The 22,377-nt window shown below is 37.0% G+C and overlaps 1 protein-coding gene across 1 annotated transcript; it reads left to right on the forward strand.

Annotated features, from left to right (window-relative positions):
• Positions 1 to 260: 260 nt before the first annotated feature.
• Positions 261 to 16,512, forward strand: LOC103985974 (transcription factor MYB4-like). Its single transcript, XM_065109332.1, has 12 exons — positions 261 to 471; positions 552 to 681; positions 990 to 2,638; positions 2,718 to 2,968; positions 3,150 to 3,201; positions 4,239 to 4,294; positions 4,446 to 4,501; positions 6,966 to 7,023; positions 10,456 to 10,551; positions 10,657 to 10,728; positions 11,340 to 11,447; positions 12,033 to 16,512. Exons 1-3 carry the CDS (start codon positions 339 to 341, stop codon positions 1,531 to 1,533), a joined length of 807 nt encoding a protein of 268 aa, XP_064965404.1. The 5' UTR covers positions 261 to 338; the 3' UTR covers positions 1,534 to 2,638; positions 2,718 to 2,968; positions 3,150 to 3,201; positions 4,239 to 4,294; positions 4,446 to 4,501; positions 6,966 to 7,023; positions 10,456 to 10,551; positions 10,657 to 10,728; positions 11,340 to 11,447; positions 12,033 to 16,512.
• The last annotated feature ends 5,865 nt before the right edge of the window (positions 16,513 to 22,377 follow it).

Genomic DNA, 22,377 nt, shown 5'->3' on the forward strand with positions numbered 1-22,377 from the left:
GTCCTTTGCATGGAAAAGTATGACCGGGAAGAGAGAAGAGAGGTGCCTTGTCGCGTCAGAAACTTGAGATGGAAGGGTGCATGGAGAGAGTCACAGTGAGTGTGACCGTGACAACATCACACAGCACCGCCGATGTACCCCTGTTTCCACGAAGCTACAAAGCGGTGACATCACCTTGGACTCGTTATCACACGTTGGCAATTGGACGCCGTGATATATAGCCGACGGACGCCTCATGTGGCTTTGCGAAGCTAGGGTGGATGAAGGAGAGGAGGAGGAGGAGAGCAGAGTTAGGGTGGTGAAACCGTGGGGGAGAGAGAGAGAGAGAGAGAGAGACGATGGGCAGGGCTCCTTGCTGTGACAAGGTGGGCTTGAAGAAGGGAGCATGGAGTGCGGAGGAGGACAAGATTCTGGTCGACTACATCCAGCAACATGGCCATGGAAACTGGCGAGTGATGCCGAAGAGAGCCGGTAAGTCTTGAGTTGAGTACGTGATTAGCTTCGTCATGCATGCTATTGAGTACTGAGACGGTCGGACCGACTCTCTTCAGGGCTGTTGCGATGTGGGAAGAGCTGCAGACTGAGATGGACCAACTATCTCAGGCCGGACATCAAACGAGGAAACTTCACCAAGGAGGAAGAAGATACCATCATTAGCCTGCATGGGGAGCTTGGGAACAAGTAAGTTGATCATAAGCCGGTCTCTAGCATTGTTCTTGTTCTTCCTACATCCGTTTCATTTACTCCGATAAAAGAGGTGATATGAATCTTCTCCTCCTTTTCGGACACACACAAAAAAATGCATCTTTATCTCCTGGCACATAAAGATCATTGCCACGAGGATCACATGAGCACTGGATATGCAGATTCGTACACGATATTCCATGTTCCCTCTACGGCAGATCTGTTGTCTGTCAGACGAGGAATCAAATCTTGTGATTAGGATTCGATAGAGTTTCTTACGCAGTCTTCTGCCTCCCTGTCCACAGATGGTCTGCGATTGCGGGAAGCTTGCCGGGCCGAACGGACAACGAGATCAAGAACGTGTGGCACACCCACTTGAAGAAGCGCATGGATCCCAAGGAAGCGACGCGTGCGCCCAAGAGGGAGAGGAAGAGGAAGAAGAAACGTGACGCCAAGGACAAGCTGGAACCGGAGCAAGAAAACCAGCGGCCGGACGCAGACGCAGCTCGTCGTAGTCCGAGACGCGATGACGCAGGGCTCGTCGAAGTGTCACTGGAACAGTCCTACAGCGGCTTCTCGTCCGCCGCCACCGACTCGTCCGTGATGTCGGGAGACGCTACCGTGGACGCCAAGGACGAGAGCTTCACCTCCAAGGAACTCAAAGAGATCGACGAGAGCTTTTGGCTGGACGCGTTCGCCGTCGATGGTTCATTGCAACTCCCTCCTGCAGCAGTTGCAGACAGTGCGGCCTTCAGCGACGACATGGAGTTCTGGCTGAAGGTGTTCATGGAAGCTGATCATTTAGAGGACCCGTCGCAGATGAATCCCGCGAATGTCCATCTGAACTAACATCGATTCTTCGGGTGTTGTAGATTGCTCGATTGCCAAACGTGTGTAGTGAAAATAGCCATTGAAGATTAGACTTGATGAAGGATTGGAAATAGGAATAAGACACTGTAAAATATTATGAGAACTGACACTTACCATCTTATTGCCACAAATCAATGTTGATTATGCTACATAATATATCAACGAGGACAGGAAATGGTTGGCCGAACATCGAAATCTCAAGCACAAAACATCTTTTTTAGCCTGAGAAATCTTTCGTGTACATCTGTGATCTAATCAGTGTTCTTGGAATCAAGAGTTTCCTCAGATCGTTTATACTATCTACAATCTGAACCTTCCTCTAAGATTTCCACGGAGATATCAAGTAATCTAACATCCTTTGTAGCGCTGTCTCATTCCTTCTTCTTCTTCTGCTTCTAATAAAAATGAAGCTTTTCATGATCATCTTTTTCTTCCAATATAATCTTTTTTATTTTTGGTTCGGTTTCCTGAGGATTGAGAGTAAAGACAAAAGAAGAAGAGAAGGAGAAGAAGCAGCAACAGAAGAGAAAAATAGAAGAGGATAACGAGAAAATAATTAAAATAAATAAAACAAAAAAATAAAAGAATTCCATTTCCTGAGGGATGAGAGTAAGTAGCAAAGGAAAACAAAACAAAACAATATAACAAATGAAAATAAAATAAAATAATAATTAAAATAGACCACCGAAAAGAAAAAAAACTGATGAAGGAAACAAAGTGTTCTTTTTGCAGTATAAATACTAATTCTATAGTGGCTTGCGTTTATAACGGGTGATTTAGGTAATATCATGTAACGGGTGATATAATTGCAACGCTATATAGTGGAAACCACAAAAAACGGCACATGTAAACAACGTTATAATCGTTCCAACGGCCAGAGGTAAACCGTTATATGGACTTCCGTCCGTCCTGTTTCCCAGGTTTTCGAGAGCCGATAGCCCCCGAATCCTAATCCTCTAATCCTCCTCCGAGACATGGCGACGACGACGACGACGATCGTATCCCGGTGCCCATTGCTTCACTCAATCGGTCAGAGGAGCCTCACAGTGATTCCGGCGGCTCCACTGGGCCCCTCTTTCATTAGGTATCCCAGCGAAACTTACCGTTGGCTTGTTGTGACGCTCTTTTGGGTGTGATTTCTAGTGTTACTTGATCTCGGGCAGGTTCTTTGGAAGACCGACGAGTCAATTACGGATAGTATGTATGGCGTCGTCTGCTGCAGGGAACCCATACGAGAGTGGTGATGAAAACGCATACGTGTTAGCACATATGTTCTCCAAATTTATCAGTCCAAGCTGCGCGACTGTTTGTAATGATTTTGGTGGCAGATAAAAGGGTTTGATATGGTGAGACTGCATATACAAGAAAGCGTAAGGATGCAGAGCGAAGGGGAGATGAAGTATATGTTGCCAAAGTAGGTTATGAATTACTAGTTTAACTTGCGCTGCGGTTGTATGGTATCTTAAACGAGCTTGTTTTGCTGTCTTCATTGCTTCTAATTATCTGCTTACTGTGTTTAACATGTTATCTGTACTCTTTATTACTTTTCCTGTTAATTTTGCTTGGTAACCATTAGTTTATCTTTCTTGTTTCAGCTAGAGAAGGCTTATGACAGAATTATGGTGTCACAGCTACAGAATAGGAAAGGTTTGACATTTGGGGTCATTTAAGATCATATTATTTTATAACTTTCATTTTCTTTATTTTTCTTGGTGCAACAATTGGAGAATCAGCTAGATATGAGTCTCTCTTCAGAAAAAATGATTTTCATAAGTGCATGATTACTTTATATGTATCTTCAACATTCTTCTTTATGATAGTATAAAATTGATGCTGTCTTAGAACTTTGTGTTGGTGGCATGTTGAACTTTGTGTGGCACTTTTGACTTCTCATTCCACCATTTGAACTTTTTGGACATTGATTCAAAATTTTAAAATATTACTTGGCACTATATAGTTTCTCAAAATATTTTTGGATAATTGGATATGTTCTTCATTACTGTGATCCACAATCTATGATACTTGTTTCATCTCATTGATTTAGAGTTCTTTTGTTGCCTGATGAGATCTGGATATTCCAGCTAGCAATGCTACTACTTTTGGTTTTGTCACCAGGTTTAGTATTTCCAAGGTATCATGCCTTGATAACATGAAGAATGAAATACACCAACATATCCTGCAATACCTACTAAGTAAATAATCAGAACCTAGTAACTTCATGGATGTGATTAACTAGATGGGAAGATATGGCCAAGTAAATTACAATATGGGTAGATATCAAATTCTTAGAAAATCGTGTGCAGTTGCAAAATTTGTTTGGAGTTATAGGGTGTTTGCTTTACAGCTTTTTATTGGATGTCCATGGTGACATAAATTGTTTATTTAGCTTGTAGAGCATTTTCAGAATTTCTTTTGCTCATTGTCTCAGGAACACTCTCGATGTATGATAAATCTTACTGTGTATGTGGTGCAAACTGGTATGAACTCTTTATTAGGTTGTGGTTTTTTATGTAACTTCCTCTGAGGGAACTGGCAACAGATGCATGGTTTTCTATGTGTTGGATTTCTTTTCCTACTTTATGGTGAATGTTTGTAGTCAATCATGTTTTGCTTTTGTTTCAGACATCTTGTTTTAGTGGTTTTTACCTTACATTATATATTTTGATACTTGTTACATAACTCAGGTGTCAAAGGATATCAAGTATGCTGATAAGCAGCCAATAGTATCCTGGGGTCCAAGGTACTTGTTTGAATTATGCATTGAAATGGGCCTGTGTTTTCTAATTATTGCTATATGGTTCATAAGTGTTTCAATCACTTAAAAAATATATATATTGTTTTAGTGGTTTTTACCTTACATTATATATTTTGATACTTGTTACATAACTCAGGTGTCAAAGGATATCAAGTATGCTGATAAGCAGCCAATAGTATCCTGGGGTCCAAGGTACTTGTTTGAATTATGCATTGAAATGGGCCTGTGTTTTCTAATTATTGCTATATGGTTCATAAGTGTTTCATTCACTTAAAAAATATATATATTGTTTTAGTGGTTTTTACCTTACATTATATATTTTGATACTTGTTACATAACTCGGGTGTCAAAGGATATCAAGTATGCTGATAAGCAGCCAATAGTATCCTGGGGTCCAAGGTACTTGTTTGAATTATGTATTGAAATGGGCCTGTGTTTTCTAATTATTGCTATATGGTTGACACGGATGTAAAATACTATGCCAGAAAAGGCATTGATATGCTTCTTTCTGGCCTATTCTGAGTGTCTCGATATATGGTTAGGCTAATTTCGGACCGAGAGGTATCAACATACCTTTTCTTATATCTTTGTCGGTTTAGTTTCATTGGCTCTCCACTTTGATATGAATGATCACCACTTTGCTATGTTCATGTGGCAATCCATTGATTGTTTCCGTTAGATGGTGGACCAAGTGGTTATCAAGGAATAGCTTCAAACATGTGCTGTTTAGACGTTCTCCCTTGCAGAATACAGTTTGCTACAAGCATGCCTTATTCCATTACACAAAAAATTGATGAAGTTGCAAATTATGAATGACATAGGTGGCATTAGCTTTCTAGTTGTTCTGAGCGGTCAACATAATCCTTGAGCGGTTTGAATAAGATGGGATGAGAAGGTAAACTAACTATGTTACTTAATTATGGAGATTTATGTATAGGCTTCTCTGATCAATAATTAGACTTAAGAAATTATTGAATTAGGTTTTCTTATTATTTTTCCCTAAAAGCTTGAGCTGCTGGTTGACTTAAAAAAGGGTGGCCTATTGCTCAAAAGGTCCTGTCAATATGGGGTCTTGAGAGGATCGATATTTGGATTGCCCATTTCTTTTTTGTAGTTGAAGATTATCATGGACAATGTATCTTGGAATGATAGAATCATTTGTTTTTATTGATAAGCTATAGTAATTAACAAACAAGGAAATGACAACTCCTTGTAATGGAAGAAATAGTCTTTTTGTTTAATGAACTTTCTTGAACCTTCTATGTTCTTTTTGTCAAGTTTAATCAGGTAAGAAACTTGGGTCCTTTTTTTTTTTATGAAGATCATAATATTTTTAAAGTGAACTTCATTTTTATTGATAAATAAAAATGAACTTTCTTGAACTTGCTATATTCTTTTTGTCAAGTTTAATCAGGTAAGAAACTTGGGTCCTCTGTTTTTGATAAATGACAAGCTGTATCATTTTTATTGTCTTCTAACTTAGATTAGACTTTTGGTCCATCATGGAAGTTGAATTTTTACATATAGGCATGTTATTGATGTTTAAGCGGCTGGAACTTGGAAGTGTGAAGGTACCATTATACCGCAAGTGTTTGGAAGTTTGAGATTGGTATTGGTAGTGTTAATGAACTCTTATAAGTTCTAACCGTAGTCGAGGTGTCAGCACGGTGTGGTCCATCTGTCGATATCCAGAGGTCGTTCCCAGTGACGGGGCCTTCGCCAAGTCGGGTCAGGTTTGGGATCCGCTCCACACGTGATCCTCTTGTCGGTACGTGGTCTGATTCGCCGTTGCCGAGCCCCTGTAGACAGGCCCAAGTCGGGAGGGGATTAAGTCAACGTTGGAGTGGTTTAAAGGAGTTAAGTTTTCTCGAAGAAGCCCCCCCTCCCTGATTAGGGAGGGTCGAATTTTATACCTGTGAGGATGAATTGGTTGTACGGGGTCAATTACCTACGATCGGCTCCTCGGGCAGTCAGCTTAAGCTTCTGTGCGAGCGTCGACTGACTTGCACGGATCGACGTCGCGCGGCGCCATCCTGAGCTTTCTAGGACGGTTGTACCATGATGATGTCGTTTCGTACAGAGGCGGTGAGCAACTGCCCGCTGGAGTATGCGGCGCTACGTGTGTGCTGTATGCCACATCGGCTTTGTAGTTCCACGTCTGCACCGTCGTGTTTGCTTGCTTGGGTCCACGTGGGTGATACTGAAATGTGCCCTATCAGGTAGGATAACGTGGGGTGTGCAGTACCACCCGAGATGTTCTTATGTTGTTTCTAGGAGGACACAACGGCCTCATGAGGATTTGGTTCATGTCTTGTGAAGTTGAGGACAGAAGGCATATTGTAATAGATATGGTTGCTTGGATATGAGTTTTATTCTATTGATACTGTCCAGATGTCGCTCATGTAATTGTGGCTCAAATATTGTGGCTTAAAATCTCCGGAAACTATATTTATATTTACTCTGGAGTAGTAATATGTTGAAACTGAAATAACAGTCTAATTGTTCTACTATCATATCTCTAACTTAATGATGCATGGTTGACATCTTCTATTTCTAGAATGTCTCAAGCTAGATGCTATTCTGCATCTTTCTATTTTATAAGTAGAGTGGTGTTTTGATGCTTGATTATTTTATACTTTGCTTCATCCCCTCGTAGGTATTCTAGATCAGATGTTAAGGATTTGCACATCAGTATGGCTATATCTGCAGTCCTTGTAAGATCCAAGATGTTTCAAAGCTGCTTTTTAAAAATTATTTATTGTTATGTATGTCGGAATACAAGGTTGATGTTGCTATTGGTGATTTCAAAGTAACTCTTTATTCTACCATGGTCATATTTACCTACAAGATCAGGTGGACTTGTCAACATTCTATACAAGTATACATTTCTTATTACACTTAGGTTAACAATTTAAGTCATTAATACTCAGCAGTGAAAAATAGTTAACTTGTTTAGCAGTTATATAATTAAGGTTGGAAATGTAGCATCCACCCTACAAATCTGTCCACCCATTTTATTTTTTTTTCCACATGACTTGGCTGCAATATCAGCATTAAACTCTGTATAACTTGACAGTGTGCTGGTATATGGTTAGATCAGAAAATTTTGCTTCCTTCAAGGGTCCTAAAGATGTGCATGACTTTAATATTTTTATTTGAGATCAATAAAATCCATGCATATTTGATGATTAATTGGTGTGACTATCTAATACCAGATTCAGTTTTTTGTGGATCCTTTTTTTGGTCCCTGGGGTCCTTTCTTATGTCATGAGTTCTGGATTAACTTGTTCAGAAAGAAAAGCTAATCACAATGTCTTTTCTCTGATTACTTTGCAAACTTGTTGCATCTTTGCCCAACATAATTTTTCTCTAGCTGAATCTGAGTTCTTCTCAAATTAGGTATGGATGTTGACATGCACATTATGGAAAAAGGGTCCTAATTAATAATTATTAATAATTACATGACTTTGATGGGGGCCTGGTAGGTGGTTTTTCTTTTCGGTATTTAGGGTTTGGTTTTTATTTGTGAATTTACTTGCAGTTCCTTTAAAAATTGTGAACTCATTATATTTTATATAGCTAACTATTGTTGTTTATAGAGAATTCATCCCATCCTAGCGCCATAAGGGTTATTCTCCTCAATCACATTAATTGTTGGTTATCCTCCTTAATCACATTAATTGTTGTCCATCACTCTAGTAGTTACCTAATTGATATCTTGACTGTAGGTAGTGAAAGCTCATCGTTATATGTTATGTTTCAAAGGATATATAATATTTTTTTTCTGCTCAAAGTTTGCAGTGAAGATGATGAGCCTTTTAGATATTTGTAACATTACAAGATTATAGAGAATGCATAAGGAATTTTTTTCTTATTGTTCTTTGGCTGAGTTGTTGTTTAGAGGATATCGAATTGTTGTAGGTAAGGCTCTTAAGAACAAAGTTGTAGATGTAAAAAGAATTCGAGATAGAATTATAGTTCTAAAATTTGTGAAAGGACAAGATGTTTTAAATGTCATTAGTGCTTATGCCTCTCAAGTTGGATTGAATGATCAAACCAAAAGAGGATTTTGGATAAACTTTGATGATATTATTCAAGAAATGGGAATGTCTATAAACGAAAAACTTATAATTGGAGGGGATTTGAATGGTCATGTAGGAAAAACTATAGTGAATATAAATGGGTGTAGGTGGCTTTGGTTATAGGGAGAGAAATGAAGATGGTGGTATGATTTTAGAATTTGCAACTTCATATGATTTTATAATTGTAAATACTCACTTTAAGAAGAGAGTTAGAACATTTAATTACTTATAAGAGTGGTCACAACTATAGTTAAATAGATTTTTTTCTCACTAGAAAGGTAGATAAAGTTATTTGTAAGAATTGTGAAGTTATACCTAGCAAAACTTTGACGAATCAGTGTAGGTTGATGGTATTTGATATTTACTGTAGCAAATGGAAAAAGAAAAAGATAGTAGAAAAAATTATTAGAACTAAATGGTGGAATTTTAAAGATGATAGTATAAACACTTCGAAAAATGAGATAGGGAGGTGACTTAGAACTTAGATGAGGATAATATTAATATTATCTGGACTACGATGGATAATAAGATTAGGAGCTTAACAAACAAGATTCTTGGTGAAACTAAAGGTGGAGGTGTAACTTTAAGAGAGAGTTGATGGTGGTGCGAGAAAGTTTAAAAAATAATTTTTATTAAAAGATTGTGTTTTAAAAATTAATAAAATTATAAAAATGAGGAAAACTTTAAAAGATATAAAGAATCTAAAAAAGATGCTAAAAAGCAATTAGCATGACAAGATATAAAACTTATGATATTTTTTATAATAAAATATGTACTAAAGATAGTGAAAAGGATATATATCGAATTTCTAAAGTTAGGGAAAAAAAGGATAAGGATTTTGGTAATATTAGATGTATTAAAGATGAAGATCAAAGAATACTTGTTAATGATAACGAGATTAAAGAAAGATGAAAAAAATATTTTTATAAATTATTTAATGAATATTCCACACAGACTTAGATTTAACGATAAATAATAGTGGTAAATTTAATAATAATAGATTTATTCATAAAATTAGAGTCAATAAAATAAAAGATACATTAAAGAAGATAAAAATTGTTAAGAGTGTAAGGCCCGATGGTATCCCTGTCGAGGCCTAAAAAAGTTTAGGAGACAAGGGAGTAACTTAGTTAACTAGATTATTTAATAAAATCATGATATTTAAAAGGATGTTTGATGAATAGAGAAAGTTTTTTAGTGTCAATTTATTAAAATAAGAGTGACATACAAAATTATTCAAATTATAGAGAAAATAAAATCATGAACCATACTATGAAATTATGGGAAAGAGTTATTGAAAGTAGGATAAGACTTGAAGAAATATCTCTGAAAATCAAACTAGTTTTATGTTTGGAAGATCGATCATAGAAACTATTTATTTATTAAGACAATTAATGAAAAAGTATAGCAAGAAAAAAAAAAGTTTTGCATATGGTTTTTATTGACTTATAGAAAGCTTAGGGTTCGTTGAGATTTATTATGACGAGTTTTAGAAAAGAAATATATATCTACTAATTATATTGATGTTATTAAAGATACATATGATAATATAGTTACTAGTGTTGCAACTATAGAGAGTGTGTTCAGTGAGTTTATTATTAACATAGGATTACACTAAGGATCCGTACTAAATCTTTATCTTTTCACATTTATAATGAAGGAATGTACTGGTCACTTACATGATAGACCAGACTTCCATTGTGTATATTATTTGATGAAGATATTGTTTTAGTTGATGTGAGCCTAAGTAAAAGTTGAAAGCATTTGAGCATGCAGTATCACCCACTTTAGATGTGTGTTATATACCAACTCAATGGTCTTTGTGTCATGAAGAACTTCTGATGTTGAGAACTCAGGCTGTCAGTAATGATGATCATAATATTCATTTTTAGGAAACTTCTTCATAGAGCTATATTTACGCAGGATATTTTGATTTTTTTTTCCTGTTTTGAGTTACCATCATCAGTTGACATTAAAGTTATATATTTTGGAACATCTTATGCTAAGCAAAGAGGGTCAAGTAACCCATTTGAACTTCAGTCATATACTTACTCTGAACTGCAGGAATTTGGAGAGGACGAAGGTAAGGGACTGTTCATGGGAAGGCGCATACTTGGTTACCTACCATTGGTTTTCTGTTGTATAGCTGTTTCATCCTTGGTATGCATAAGCTACATGGATTTTTTCCTGAGTAGTTTCCCTTCTAAAGACAGTGTCGGCATCTAATCTGTTCCTCTTAGTGATCCACTAATGCTGTTGTTACAGGGCCACACTGGTCTCCTTAACCTCATCTAGCTTTTACGCGGTGCCATTCCTTTGTTTCTCTACAATAACCAGGTACTTCTCTACAACATTATTCTGATATGGTCATCAGTTAGAGGTCTTTATATTTGCATGGTTACAACTCACGAACAACATCTTGGTATTAAATTGGGGGGTTAATCCTACTTTTTCATGTGAATGGAACATAAGTGATAAAACTATTTAGGGTGACAACGAGTCAAGTTTGTATGGATCATGAGCTACACAACTATTTAGTGCCCAAATGAGTCTAAATTGATTAGATAATTTGAGTTGGATCTTCTTTTAAGTCAATTAAATAGGGAATCGATCAATTTAATCCTTTTGGAATTTGATAGTGGGCCAGTATTGTAGTGCGTTTATACCAATGTTTTTTTCGATACTATCAATATTATTTGATATCCTAAATAATATTTTAAATATGTTTACTCAGAGAAGATAAACAGTGTATGGTTTTTTTTGGCTATAATGGTGTATCCGATGTGACTATGTTCATGCATGCTAACCATATACATCTTGAACATTGATTCGTACTCATAAGCGTCATTAGATGGCACATGTTGCATGCTTGACTTGGTCACGATATGTGCATACATGGCCTGATGATGCCACGTGTCTCATGAGGCTTACTCTGACGTAATTGGCAGGAGCTGTTTGTTCCCCTGGCAACATCAATTACCGTCTGCATCATTGCCTCGTGCCACCGGTGATCGTGCTATTGTAACTCAAAAAGATTCGCCAAGAGTCGTGCAAAGGTTTGTGACTCGAAAAATATTTTTCAAGATTCGTGCAAAGGGCATCGACGTCGCATCAGTTCTCTGGGTAAATCGAATGATGGATACCAATCCTTGTACATTTGTTTAATGTTGGAAGGATCAACTTCGATCTCTAATCACGTCTATATCATTTGTAGTTCATTTCAATTTGGGTGGAGGACAAAGTCTAAGAGCGTAATCAGCGATGTGGTCTTTATCCTCTCTGTTAAATTGCATGAGGATATGGATCCACTGGCCATCTCAAGTGTTAATCGATCTTACTTAATTCGGATCTAATGTGTTGAAAAACGAGAATGAATTGTATGAATCCATCAGCTTATACAAAAGGTTACTTATATATCTTTAATTTAAATTTTTTTATTATTTATTTAGTGAGGTATTTATGTTAATCATGAAATTATGATTGACATGAGAAATATATTAACTCAATATTTATATTTATAGTGTTGGTTGATATTATTATTATTATTATTATTATTATTTATTTTTAATTAATTTAATATTTTAGAATTTTATTAATTTTAAATTATTTAATATGTTTTAAAAATATGTTTAATTAAACAGGAGGTCGCAATAGTTGTTCAAATGGCACTTAAAAGTCAAATTGGGTAATTAAATCGATCTCCATCGAATCAAGCAAAGATTGCATGGTATTGGCGGCGGATCTCGTCCTCCGTGTCTGTTGAGGGGCAGCAAAGAACTTGGGGCGAAAGGTGGGATTTTGGGAGGCCGGCTTGTTGATTCTGGGGTTTCTAATGCGGATTTCTGGTGTTCCTTTGGATTCTCGAGAAGAATTCGAGAACAGAAGCCTGTTCTTCTATGATGAAAGGAACGGACAAAGCGCAACCATAGCACCTTCTTGAGCCGTCGGTGACAGGTGAGATCTTCGTCGATGTTCTAACAATTTACGTTTCTTTTGATTCCGTTCTGATCTATCTTCATAATTTTTTTTAATTTTCTTTTTTACAGCTAAAATTCCCTATTTTCCTTCTTCATTTTGGTGTGTTCTGTTGTAGGTCTCAGAATTCCCTAGGATGATGAATGTTATCATCCTCTCGTTTTTTGTGACTTTTTAATTTTGACTCTCTTGTTCTTGTTCTTTTCTTTTAATCCATCATTTATTCCTTAATTTGCTTCCTTTATAAAGAAGCCTGGGCCAGTCAGAGCTATGTTATTGGTGCCCAGAAGAAAAAAAGACAGCATTCTAAGGCAATTGTGACATGGACGGTCATGAATCCAACCGACGCTATGCGATCTACCATCGTCAGTGCAGACATGGGCGACGATATATCCGATTTCAAGTCCCACACAAGCCGGTACGAAACTGAGGTGACGAGGATCGATGGGGAAGGAAGCTGCAACCTCTGTTCTTCGGCCACTATGGGCAGCCTCATATCACCGCATGCCAAGGTAAAAGAAGAGGGAAAAAGAGAACAAAAAAGGAACTTGCCGCAATGCTTGTGCATTGTGTGGTGAGCAACAAGGATCATCCTTGGGAACACTACTTTACTGGCACCATGGAAGTTGGTCAGATAAATGCAGCAATTGCCATCCTGAAGGAGCAATCTAATTCCCAACTATACCATGTGTATGCCAAGTTGGTCGCTTCTTCTCAAGTTCTCTTTAAGACATGTGGCTCTTAATTGTGATGACAGTTCAATTCTGTGTCATTTGCCCCCTATTCTATGGTTTTAGGACTTCCAATTTACCCCTATTCTATTTCTTTAAATAAATCTGCTAGGTATAACACAGCTAGATCTTTTCTCTCTTTTCCATTTTCCTATTCTGCAATCCTGACATTCTCTGCTGTTTATTGAGTCATAACCAAGCACCACTTGGTTTTTAATTAAATATTTTTGTCTTGTGAGATCTAATCTTTCAAGCATTCCTAGGGATAGTGGGTGTTTGTGCTGTGTCATGTCTGCCATAAAAGCTGTTGGTATGCCACTAATCCTATTATATCATTTCTTCTATCATCTACTACCTTCCCATTCTCTTCTTACATTTTGCATATGATATGCCGCTGATTCACGTTGGCATAGTTATCTGTGCCTTATGTTTTGGTTTTAGTCCAAGATATGGGTTTCCATGTGTGTGTAGGTATAGGATCTAGGAAAAAGAAACAACGCGACTCAGTTTTGTATTAGCTTTTTGTTCAAAGAATTTCAGTTTAATCTATTCTCGCTTTGTTCTAAGTTTCTTCGATAAAATATAAGATTCTTGTACTAGCTAATTTTGATTTTTTGCTGAACTGCAAAAATGTTCTTTGCTTCATAAATATAGATTCCTACAAAATTGAAATGCTATGCATCTCTGTAAAAGTTATATCGTGCCGTATTTTCGGGGTGTAAATGGGAAATTTTTTGCGAACGGAGGGATAAAGGGCAAGCCCAGTGCACAAGACAACTACATTTTGCTGCACGTATCATTTCAAGGGTGTAAATGGGAAAAGTTTTGCACTTTGTATAATTGAAAAAGCAAGAAATGGCAAAATTCTTGAACTTTATTCAAATGAAACACAGATTATTATCTTTTTAGGGTTACAGAAAAAGCCAGATGTGCAAGAGTCATCTAGGGAAGGTTAATGTCTTATCCTTACAAGTGGGGAGGCAGACTTACTATGATGTTGAATTTCATCCTTTATTGAGGGATGCAAATAATATTTTAATTTTTATGGATAAAGAAAATTTTATATCTTCCCAGAGTTCAATTAATGAAAACAACTTCCTCTTCTTATAGTATAAGGTTTCACATATTGATTCTTTCCAAAGTCTGCATTGCAAGAATCTCATGCATAGACATATTATCTAGCTTGGAGCGTACGGTGAAAATGGAACATCCTTAGATATTGACAATTATCTTGTTTTCAATATAACATCTTCAAATATGTTGACAGATTTACATATTCTGCCATGTGTTATAAGCGTTCTCATAGCAAACACTTGTGGTATTTCCTTCCTAAATATGCTCAAACGAACTGATGATGTTGCAGCTTTCTTGATCAGCATTACGTAAGCCTATTCGGATATGATTTTAATCTGTTTATGTACTCTTGTACAAACTCTTTATTATTTAAAGTTGATAGGTCCAGGGACTATGTTGGTTCTGGAAGATGAACCCTTTCTTCTTTTTCTATAGCATGATTTCTCTCAATGAGCTTGGAGTTCTGGTCTTTTTTAAGTTTTTCCTCAGTGTCTGACACTAATTTCCAAGTTGCTGACCTCCTAGTAAGTGAGATTTGAGAGGAGCATTTATTTGCGAGTCATTATGCAGATATCATTTTGATAGTGTTGGCATCAAATACAACAAAAAATGTACATCTTTTTGAATCTCCAATCCACTTTTAAAGCTATATCTTTATTGTTGTGTTCCACATTCATTCCTAGGTCGTGTTTTAGCATCTGAAGTACAAGGTCGTCATGTTTAAATGGTATTACATGATTCGATCCAGCTTGAATTTTGCAGTAATTGTCATGTGTATTATATTATGCTAGTTCCTGTGAATCTTAATGATTATTTTTACTACTCGAAAATGATATCTCTCATGAATCTCTTCGCTTTACAAAAAGTATGCAGATTTTTTCTTTTGACATCTAATTTGATCTGATAATATTTCTAGTAATTATAGTGTTTATTAGTTCTTGGTTCTCTTCAAAGTTGTTAATTTTTTTGCTATGCTGACAATTTAGTAAATTTTCTGTCCTTTCTATTTTATCTATTTTGTTCATGGTCTTGGTTTAACCACATTTTTTTCTCAAGACTCAACATTCAGGTTTTGACCAAAATTTTCTCCATGTTTGTGCCAAATTAAATGTTCCTATTTCATACCTTTTAGGATTCAGGTGTCCTTACAGTAATATGGGGAAGAAAGAAATCTCTGGTACATATAAAACAAACAGTACTTTCTTTTTTGTTCTAAGATTTTCTGCGCTTGGTTGCATTTTTGAAAGAAAAGAAACTTCATAGCATGTGGAAATTAATTTATGATTTCATGGGCTTATGGACTCTTAAAATTGTCAACATTGGAAACTCTTTTTACGAATGTGAACTCATAAACAGTCTTCTAGGTAAGAGAATTTCAGGTGACATTTGATTTTGCCTATATGTAGATCTTCTGATTTAAGAAACTTTCAGTATTTTTGTTCTTCCCCTGAAATCTATTCAGTGCTGGTTTTTCACTCACCATCAGTATTATTTAATAAACATGATCTGTTGCATGAAATTTGACATTACTAGGCAAACACTTACAAATGATCATTAACATCTTTGGTTTGCAAGGACGAAAGCCAAAATCTGCATCTATACTTAAACTGTGTAGGTTATGCTGATTGGACTGATGGTGTTGGTTGATATTGTGAAACTTCCATGACTAAGTGCAATCATTACCCCAATTAAAACAAACAACTTCAATATTCAGCTGTAATTCCAAGAACGATGGCAGCCTGTTTAATGGTAGGAACTTTTTGTCTTATTTGTCTGCTAGATGAATATTGCCGCCATAGGAAAACTCGTCTTTCTGCATTTTTTCTTATGAATTCTCATGTCTAAGGTAGTTTCTTTGGATGCATGATATTTTATTTAAAACTGAAATGATAGGTTTTCCTATCCACCAACGGACTTAGCTGTAGGTAATTATTCCTTTTTTGCCTAAATTTGTTTTATCTTGGAAGTCAGGCTAACTTAGAAGATTGATATCAGACCGATGTCCAGGATGACAAGGCTTCTTTGTTGAGAGTTATATAACCATGTAATGTTTCATCAGCCTGGTGACTCCTTTTCTGGTTGCTATTTCTGGATTCTCCGGAGAAGATGGACAAAATACATAGATATTATATATGACCTTATTAGTGCAGGAACCTAAATTTGGTGATGAAGCTGGTTAAATTTTTCATTTTTTTTAATGTAAATTTTTTCTGGTACATGATCGATGCATATATAAGAACTCAGACGATATTTTTTATTTTGTACATTTTATTGATGAAACCATGGTTAATTTTTAGGAATAATTGACCAATGATGTGACTATGGGAGATTTCTTCTGCTACTATTTTCCTGCACTTCGAGTAGCTTGATAAGTATTACATGTATTTTTCTAATTTCTGATGATTTATTGACTATCACCAGAATTCCAAATACAGAACAATAGTTTGGAGAGTAGCTTCTGCATGTCACGATGTACATGATGATGATTTAAAGAAAAAGGTATTTCATTTCGAAAGTGATATGAATTGTTGAATGCCACATCTATGAACAACTTGACCACATGTCAGATTTCACATTAATACACCTTGTCCAAGATTTCTTCATGTTTTGTAATCTGTCATTGATTTAAACTTTTAATTTGTTACTATGTTTGATAGCCTGTCATTCCATTCTCAACGCCACATAATTTTGACATTTCATTTACATGGTACATTGGCATTGCAAGAAGGATTTGAACAAGAAGTTTTGCACAAGCACAATTGCAAACTTGTCATAAAACAACTGCAAGATTAATGCTGCTTTTAACGAAGCATTTATTTAATGGCGTTTGTTTGGTGAGAACCTCTTTACAAGCATCGTACCTTAATTTCCTTGCTTGCTGAGGTGACATTAGACATTGAACAAGAACGAGCATTCTATATATTTTGATCATATCAATCCTTTCTGTAAAACTTGGCCAAACCTTATGCAATTTTGAAAAAAGATATTAAAAAATAGGATGTTGGGCTGGCAGCCCACAGATTCAGCCCATAGTGGGCTTGGGCAGCCCACAGCCCACACTCCCTCTTAACCTAACCCTAATTAACATTAGGGGGGTGTGGTGGCTGCGTTTTGGAGGCAGAAAAAAGCTTAAATAGGGCAGCAACGTGGGAGAAGGATATAGCCATGGGATTCCAAAGAAAAAGAGGAAAACAAGACAGAAAAGAAAGAGAAAGAAAGGGAAGAAGACAAGGACAACGCAGAGAGGCTGTTCTCAATCATCTAGTAGTGTTCTCATCTCAGGTTAGATCAAATCTACAGTAGACTCTTGTTGTGATTACTTGGGGAGGTTTTAGATATTGTAGGCAGTAACGTGATCCTTGTATCCCAGTTGTTTTCTTGTGATTGTTGTTAGGGTTTAGGGCAAGAGATTGAGATTTGTATATTCATTATTCTCATAGTGGATTATCTCTAGTTTGCCCCGTGGTTTTTACCCTTCACATTGTAGGGGTTTTCCACGTATATCTTGGTGTTCTATTTGATTGTGCTTCCATTTAATTCCGCTGCGTATTATGGTCTTCTAGTATTTATTCATATATAAAGGTTATTCCTGTTTATATCCCCATCAACTCGTATCAGAGCAAAGGGGTTTTGGTGATTTAAATTTTGTATTTGAACATGGAGGCTAGTAATATTTCTCGCATGATTAGTTTAAATGAAAACAATTGGATGATGTGGAAACCAAGAATGGAAGATCTCTTGTATTGCAAAGATTTGTATGGACCTTTGCAGGGGGATAGTGCAAAACCCACAACTATGACAGATGATGAGTGGAAGAGGTTAGATCGAAAAACCATTGGATTTATTCGACAGTGGCTTGATGATAGTGTCTTTCACCATGTTTCTATTGAAATTTCTGTATATTTTCTTTGGAAAAAGTTGGAAAGTCTATATGAAAGAAAAACAGTTTGCAACAAAGCTTTTTTGATCAGAAAACTTGTGAACCTAAAATATAGAGAGGGTGCTTCTATTGCTGAACATTTGAATGAAATGCAAAGTATTACTAATCAGTTATCCTCTATGAAAATGTCTCTTGATGATGAGTTGCAGGTATTGTTACTTCTCAGTTCATTACTAGAAAGTTGGGAGACACTAATGGTTTCTCTCAGTAATTCTACGCCCATATGGTGTTGTTACTATGAGTCAAGTAACAGGCAGTTTGTTGAATGAGGAGTTGAGAAGAAAGAGTTCGACAATATCTCAGAATGATTCACAGGCACTTATCTCAGAGAACAGAGGAAGGTCAAAGTCTAGAAGCAGTTCACGCATGGGTAGAAGCAAGTCAAGATCAAGAAAATATATTGTTTGCTATAACTGTGGTAAGAAAGGACATTACAAGAACCAATGTAAGCAACCTAATAAGAACAAAAAAAAGGGAAAAGAAGTGGAGTCTACAGAGTCAAAGGATAATACTACAACTACAATGCAGGGTGGTGATTATTTGATTTTGTTTCCTTCTGATGATATTTTTTCTTGTGTGTGTCAGGATCTTGAGTGGGTGATTGACACAGGTGCTTCTTATCATGCTACACCACAGAGGGAGTTTTTTGCTACATACATGTCTGAAAATTTTGGGGTTGTCAAGATGGGCAACTATGGCACAACAGACATCATAGGCATGGGTGATATCCATTTAAAGACCAACCTAGGCTGCAAGTTGGTGCTTAAGGATGTGAGGCATGTGGTTGACTTGAGACTGAATTTAATTTCAGTTGGAAGGCTATTTGATGAAGACTATGATCGCAGATTTCACAAAGGGCAATGGAAACTCAGTAAGGGTTCTCTTGTTATAGCTAATGGAAAGAAATATCATACTTTGTACAGGTTGCAAGCTAAAGCTTATGGTGAGCAGTTAAATGCTACAAAAAAAGACTTCAGCATAGAGTTGTGGCATAGGTGACTGGGACACATGAGCGAGAAGGGGCTGCAAGCTCTTTCCAAGAGAGAGGTATTATCAGACCTCAGAGGTATACATCTGAACCCTTGTATTGATTGTTTGATAGGTAAACAACATAGAGTTTCATTTGCTAGTCCTGCTTTGTCTAGAAAAATGCATGCCTTAGACCGTGTTTATACAGATGTATATAGTCCTTTGAGGACAAAAACTCCTGATGGATCTGTTAATGTTCTTGGTATAAGTTGTGCACTTTATTTTGTCACTTTTATAGATGATTTTTCTAGGAAAGTTTGGGCCTATGCTTTGAAGACTAAAGATCAGGTGATTAATGTCTTCAAAGAGTTTCATGCCAGGGTTGAAAGGGAGACAGAAAGGAAATTGAAATGCATAAGATCAGATAATGGTGGTGAGTATACAAGATTGTTTAATGACTATTGCAGGTGACATGGGATCCAACATGAGATGACAGTTCCTGGTACACCTCAACATAATGCAATTGCAGAGAGGATGAACTGCACCATCATGGAAAAGATCAGATATATGCTTTCACAAGCCAAGTTACCCAAAAGGTTTTGGGATGAGGCTTTGAGGACTGCAGTTGATATGATCAACTTATCATCATGTACAACCCCAGATGGTGATGTTGCAGAGCATGTATGGTCGGGGAAAGATGTTTCCTACGAGCATTTAAGAGTGTTTGGTTGTCGTGCATTTGCACATGTTCCAGATAATGAGAGGTCCAAACTGGATGGTAAGACTAAAGAATGTATTTTTCTTGGCTACTCACATGATCATTTTGGTTACAGGCTTTGGGATCCAGAAAAGCAGAAGGTGTTTAGAAGTAGAGATGTAGTCTTCTTTGAGGATCAAACATTTGAGGATTTGAAGAAGAAGGCACCAGCCAAGACTTCTGCAGAAGGATTAGCAGATTGTGACCCAGTTATTCCTCCAGTATATCAAGGTGATGGGGGAGATGTGCAGGAAGATGATGTAGAGCCTGACGTTGATATACCTGTAGGACATGTTGAGCAAGAAGAAGTTAGAGAGCAACTTCCCGCAGAACCTCTATTGAGAAGATCTTCTAGACAATGTCAACCTTCCAGAAGATACTCTACAGATGAGTATGTGATGCTTACTAATGCAGGTGAACCAGAGAGTTACCAGGAAGCAGTTGAAAGTGAGCAGAAAGAGAAGTGGTTAGTTGCTATGCAGGAAGAGATGAATGCTCTTTAGAAAAACCACACTTATGATTTGGTGCTACTACCAAATGGAATGAAGTCTTTGAAGAACAAGTGAGTTTTTAGGTTGAAGACTTAAGAATATTATTCTCAACCAAAGTACAAAGCTAGATTGGTTGTGAAAGGCTTTGGTCAAAAGAAAGGTATTGACTTTGAAGAGATTTTTTCTCCTGTTGTTAAAATGTTTTCTATTCGTGTTGCTCTTGGTATTGCTGCTAGCCAGGACTTGGAGGTTGAGCAGTTAGATGTGAAGACAGCTTTCCTTCATGGGGATTTGGAGGAGGAAATTTATATGGAGCAACCAGAAGGCTTCAAAGTTAAAGGTAAAGAGAACTTTGTCTGCAAATTGAAGAAGAGCTTATATGAGCTAAAGCAAGCTCCAAGATAGTGGTACAGAAAGTTTAATTCATTTATGATAGAAAATGGATACAAAGAACGGCTTCAGATCATTGTGTATATATCAAATGGTTTGGTGAGGATTTTATTATTTTCTCTTACTTTATGTTGATGCCATGCTTATTTTTGGAAAAGATATGTCTAAAATTGACAGATTGAAGAATGAGCTAAGTGAGTCTTTTGCAATGAAGGACATGGGGCCAGCAAAGCAAATACTAGGTATGCAGATTTCCCGTGACAGGAAAAATAAGAAGATTTGGTTGTCATAGGAGAAATACATCGAGAAGATATTGAAAAGATTCAGTATGAGCAATACAAAACCAGTTGGTTCTCCTCTTGCAGGTCACTTCAAGTTTTGCTCAGAATAAAGTCCGTCAAATGATGAGGAGAAGGAGAAAATGAAAAAGGTTCCTTTTGCTTCAGTAGTTGGAAGTTTAATGTATGCAATGGTATGTACGAGGCCAGACATCGCATATGCAGTTGGTGTTACTAGCAGATTTCTTACAACTTCAAGCAAAGAGCACTGGGTAGCAGTGAAGTGGATTTTTAGATATCTTAGAGGGAGCTCTAAGGTTTGTTTAAGCTTTGGAGGTGGACCACATGTGTTGACAAGTTACACAGATGCAGATATGGCAAGAGATATAGATACGTGAAAGTCTACTTCAGGTTATGTACTTACTTTTGCAGGGGGAGCTGTGTCATGGCAATCCAGGTTGTAAAAGTGTATTGCTCTCTCCACCATAGAAGCAGAATATATTGCTGCTACAGAAGTATGCAAAGAAATGTTATGGATGAAAGAATTCTTACAAGAATTGGGGCCGAAATAAAAAAATTATGTGGTGCATTGTGACAGCTAGAGTGCCATCCATTTGTGTAAGAACCCAATGTTTCATTCCAAGTCAAAGCATATAGATGTCAGATACCACTGGATTCAAAATATATTTGAAGAGAAGCAGTTGCAGCTTCAGAAAATTCACACAGATGACAACGGAGTAGACATGTTGACAAAAACTTTACCAAAAGAAAGACAGGAGATATGCCGACAACTGATCGACATGACTTCACATTGAGGAGTCATGGGATAGCCTCCCTTATGGGCTGAAGGGGGAGGTTGTTGGGCTGGCGGCTCACAAATCCAGCCCATAGTGGGCTTGGGCAGCCCACAACCCACACCCCCTCTTAACCTAACCCTAATTAACATTAGGGGGGTGTGCTGGCTGCGTTTTGGAGGTAGAAAAATGCTTAAATAGGGCAGCAACGTGGGAGAAGGATAGAGCCACGGGATTCCAAACACAAGGAGGAAAACAAGGTAGAAAAGAAAGAGAAAGAAAAGAAAGAAGACAAGGACAACGCAGAGAGGCTGTTCTCAATCATCTAGCAGTGTTCTCATCTCATGTTAGATCAAATCGATAGTAGACTCTTGCTGTGATTACTTGGGGAGGTTTTAGATATTGTAGGCAGTGATGTGATCCTTGTATCCCAATCGTTCTCTTGTGATTGTTGCTAGGGTTTAGGGCAAGAGATTGAGATTTGTATATTCATTATTCTAGTAGATTATCTTTAGTTTGCCCCGTGGTTTTTACCCTTCACATTGAGGGGTTCTCTTGTGATTGTGCTTCCATTTAATTTCGCTGTT

This window comes from Musa acuminata, chromosome BXJ2-5 (assembly GCF_036884655.1).
Source record: "Musa acuminata AAA Group cultivar baxijiao chromosome BXJ2-5, Cavendish_Baxijiao_AAA, whole genome shotgun sequence".
Lineage (NCBI taxonomy): Eukaryota > Viridiplantae > Streptophyta > Magnoliopsida > Zingiberales > Musaceae > Musa > Musa acuminata.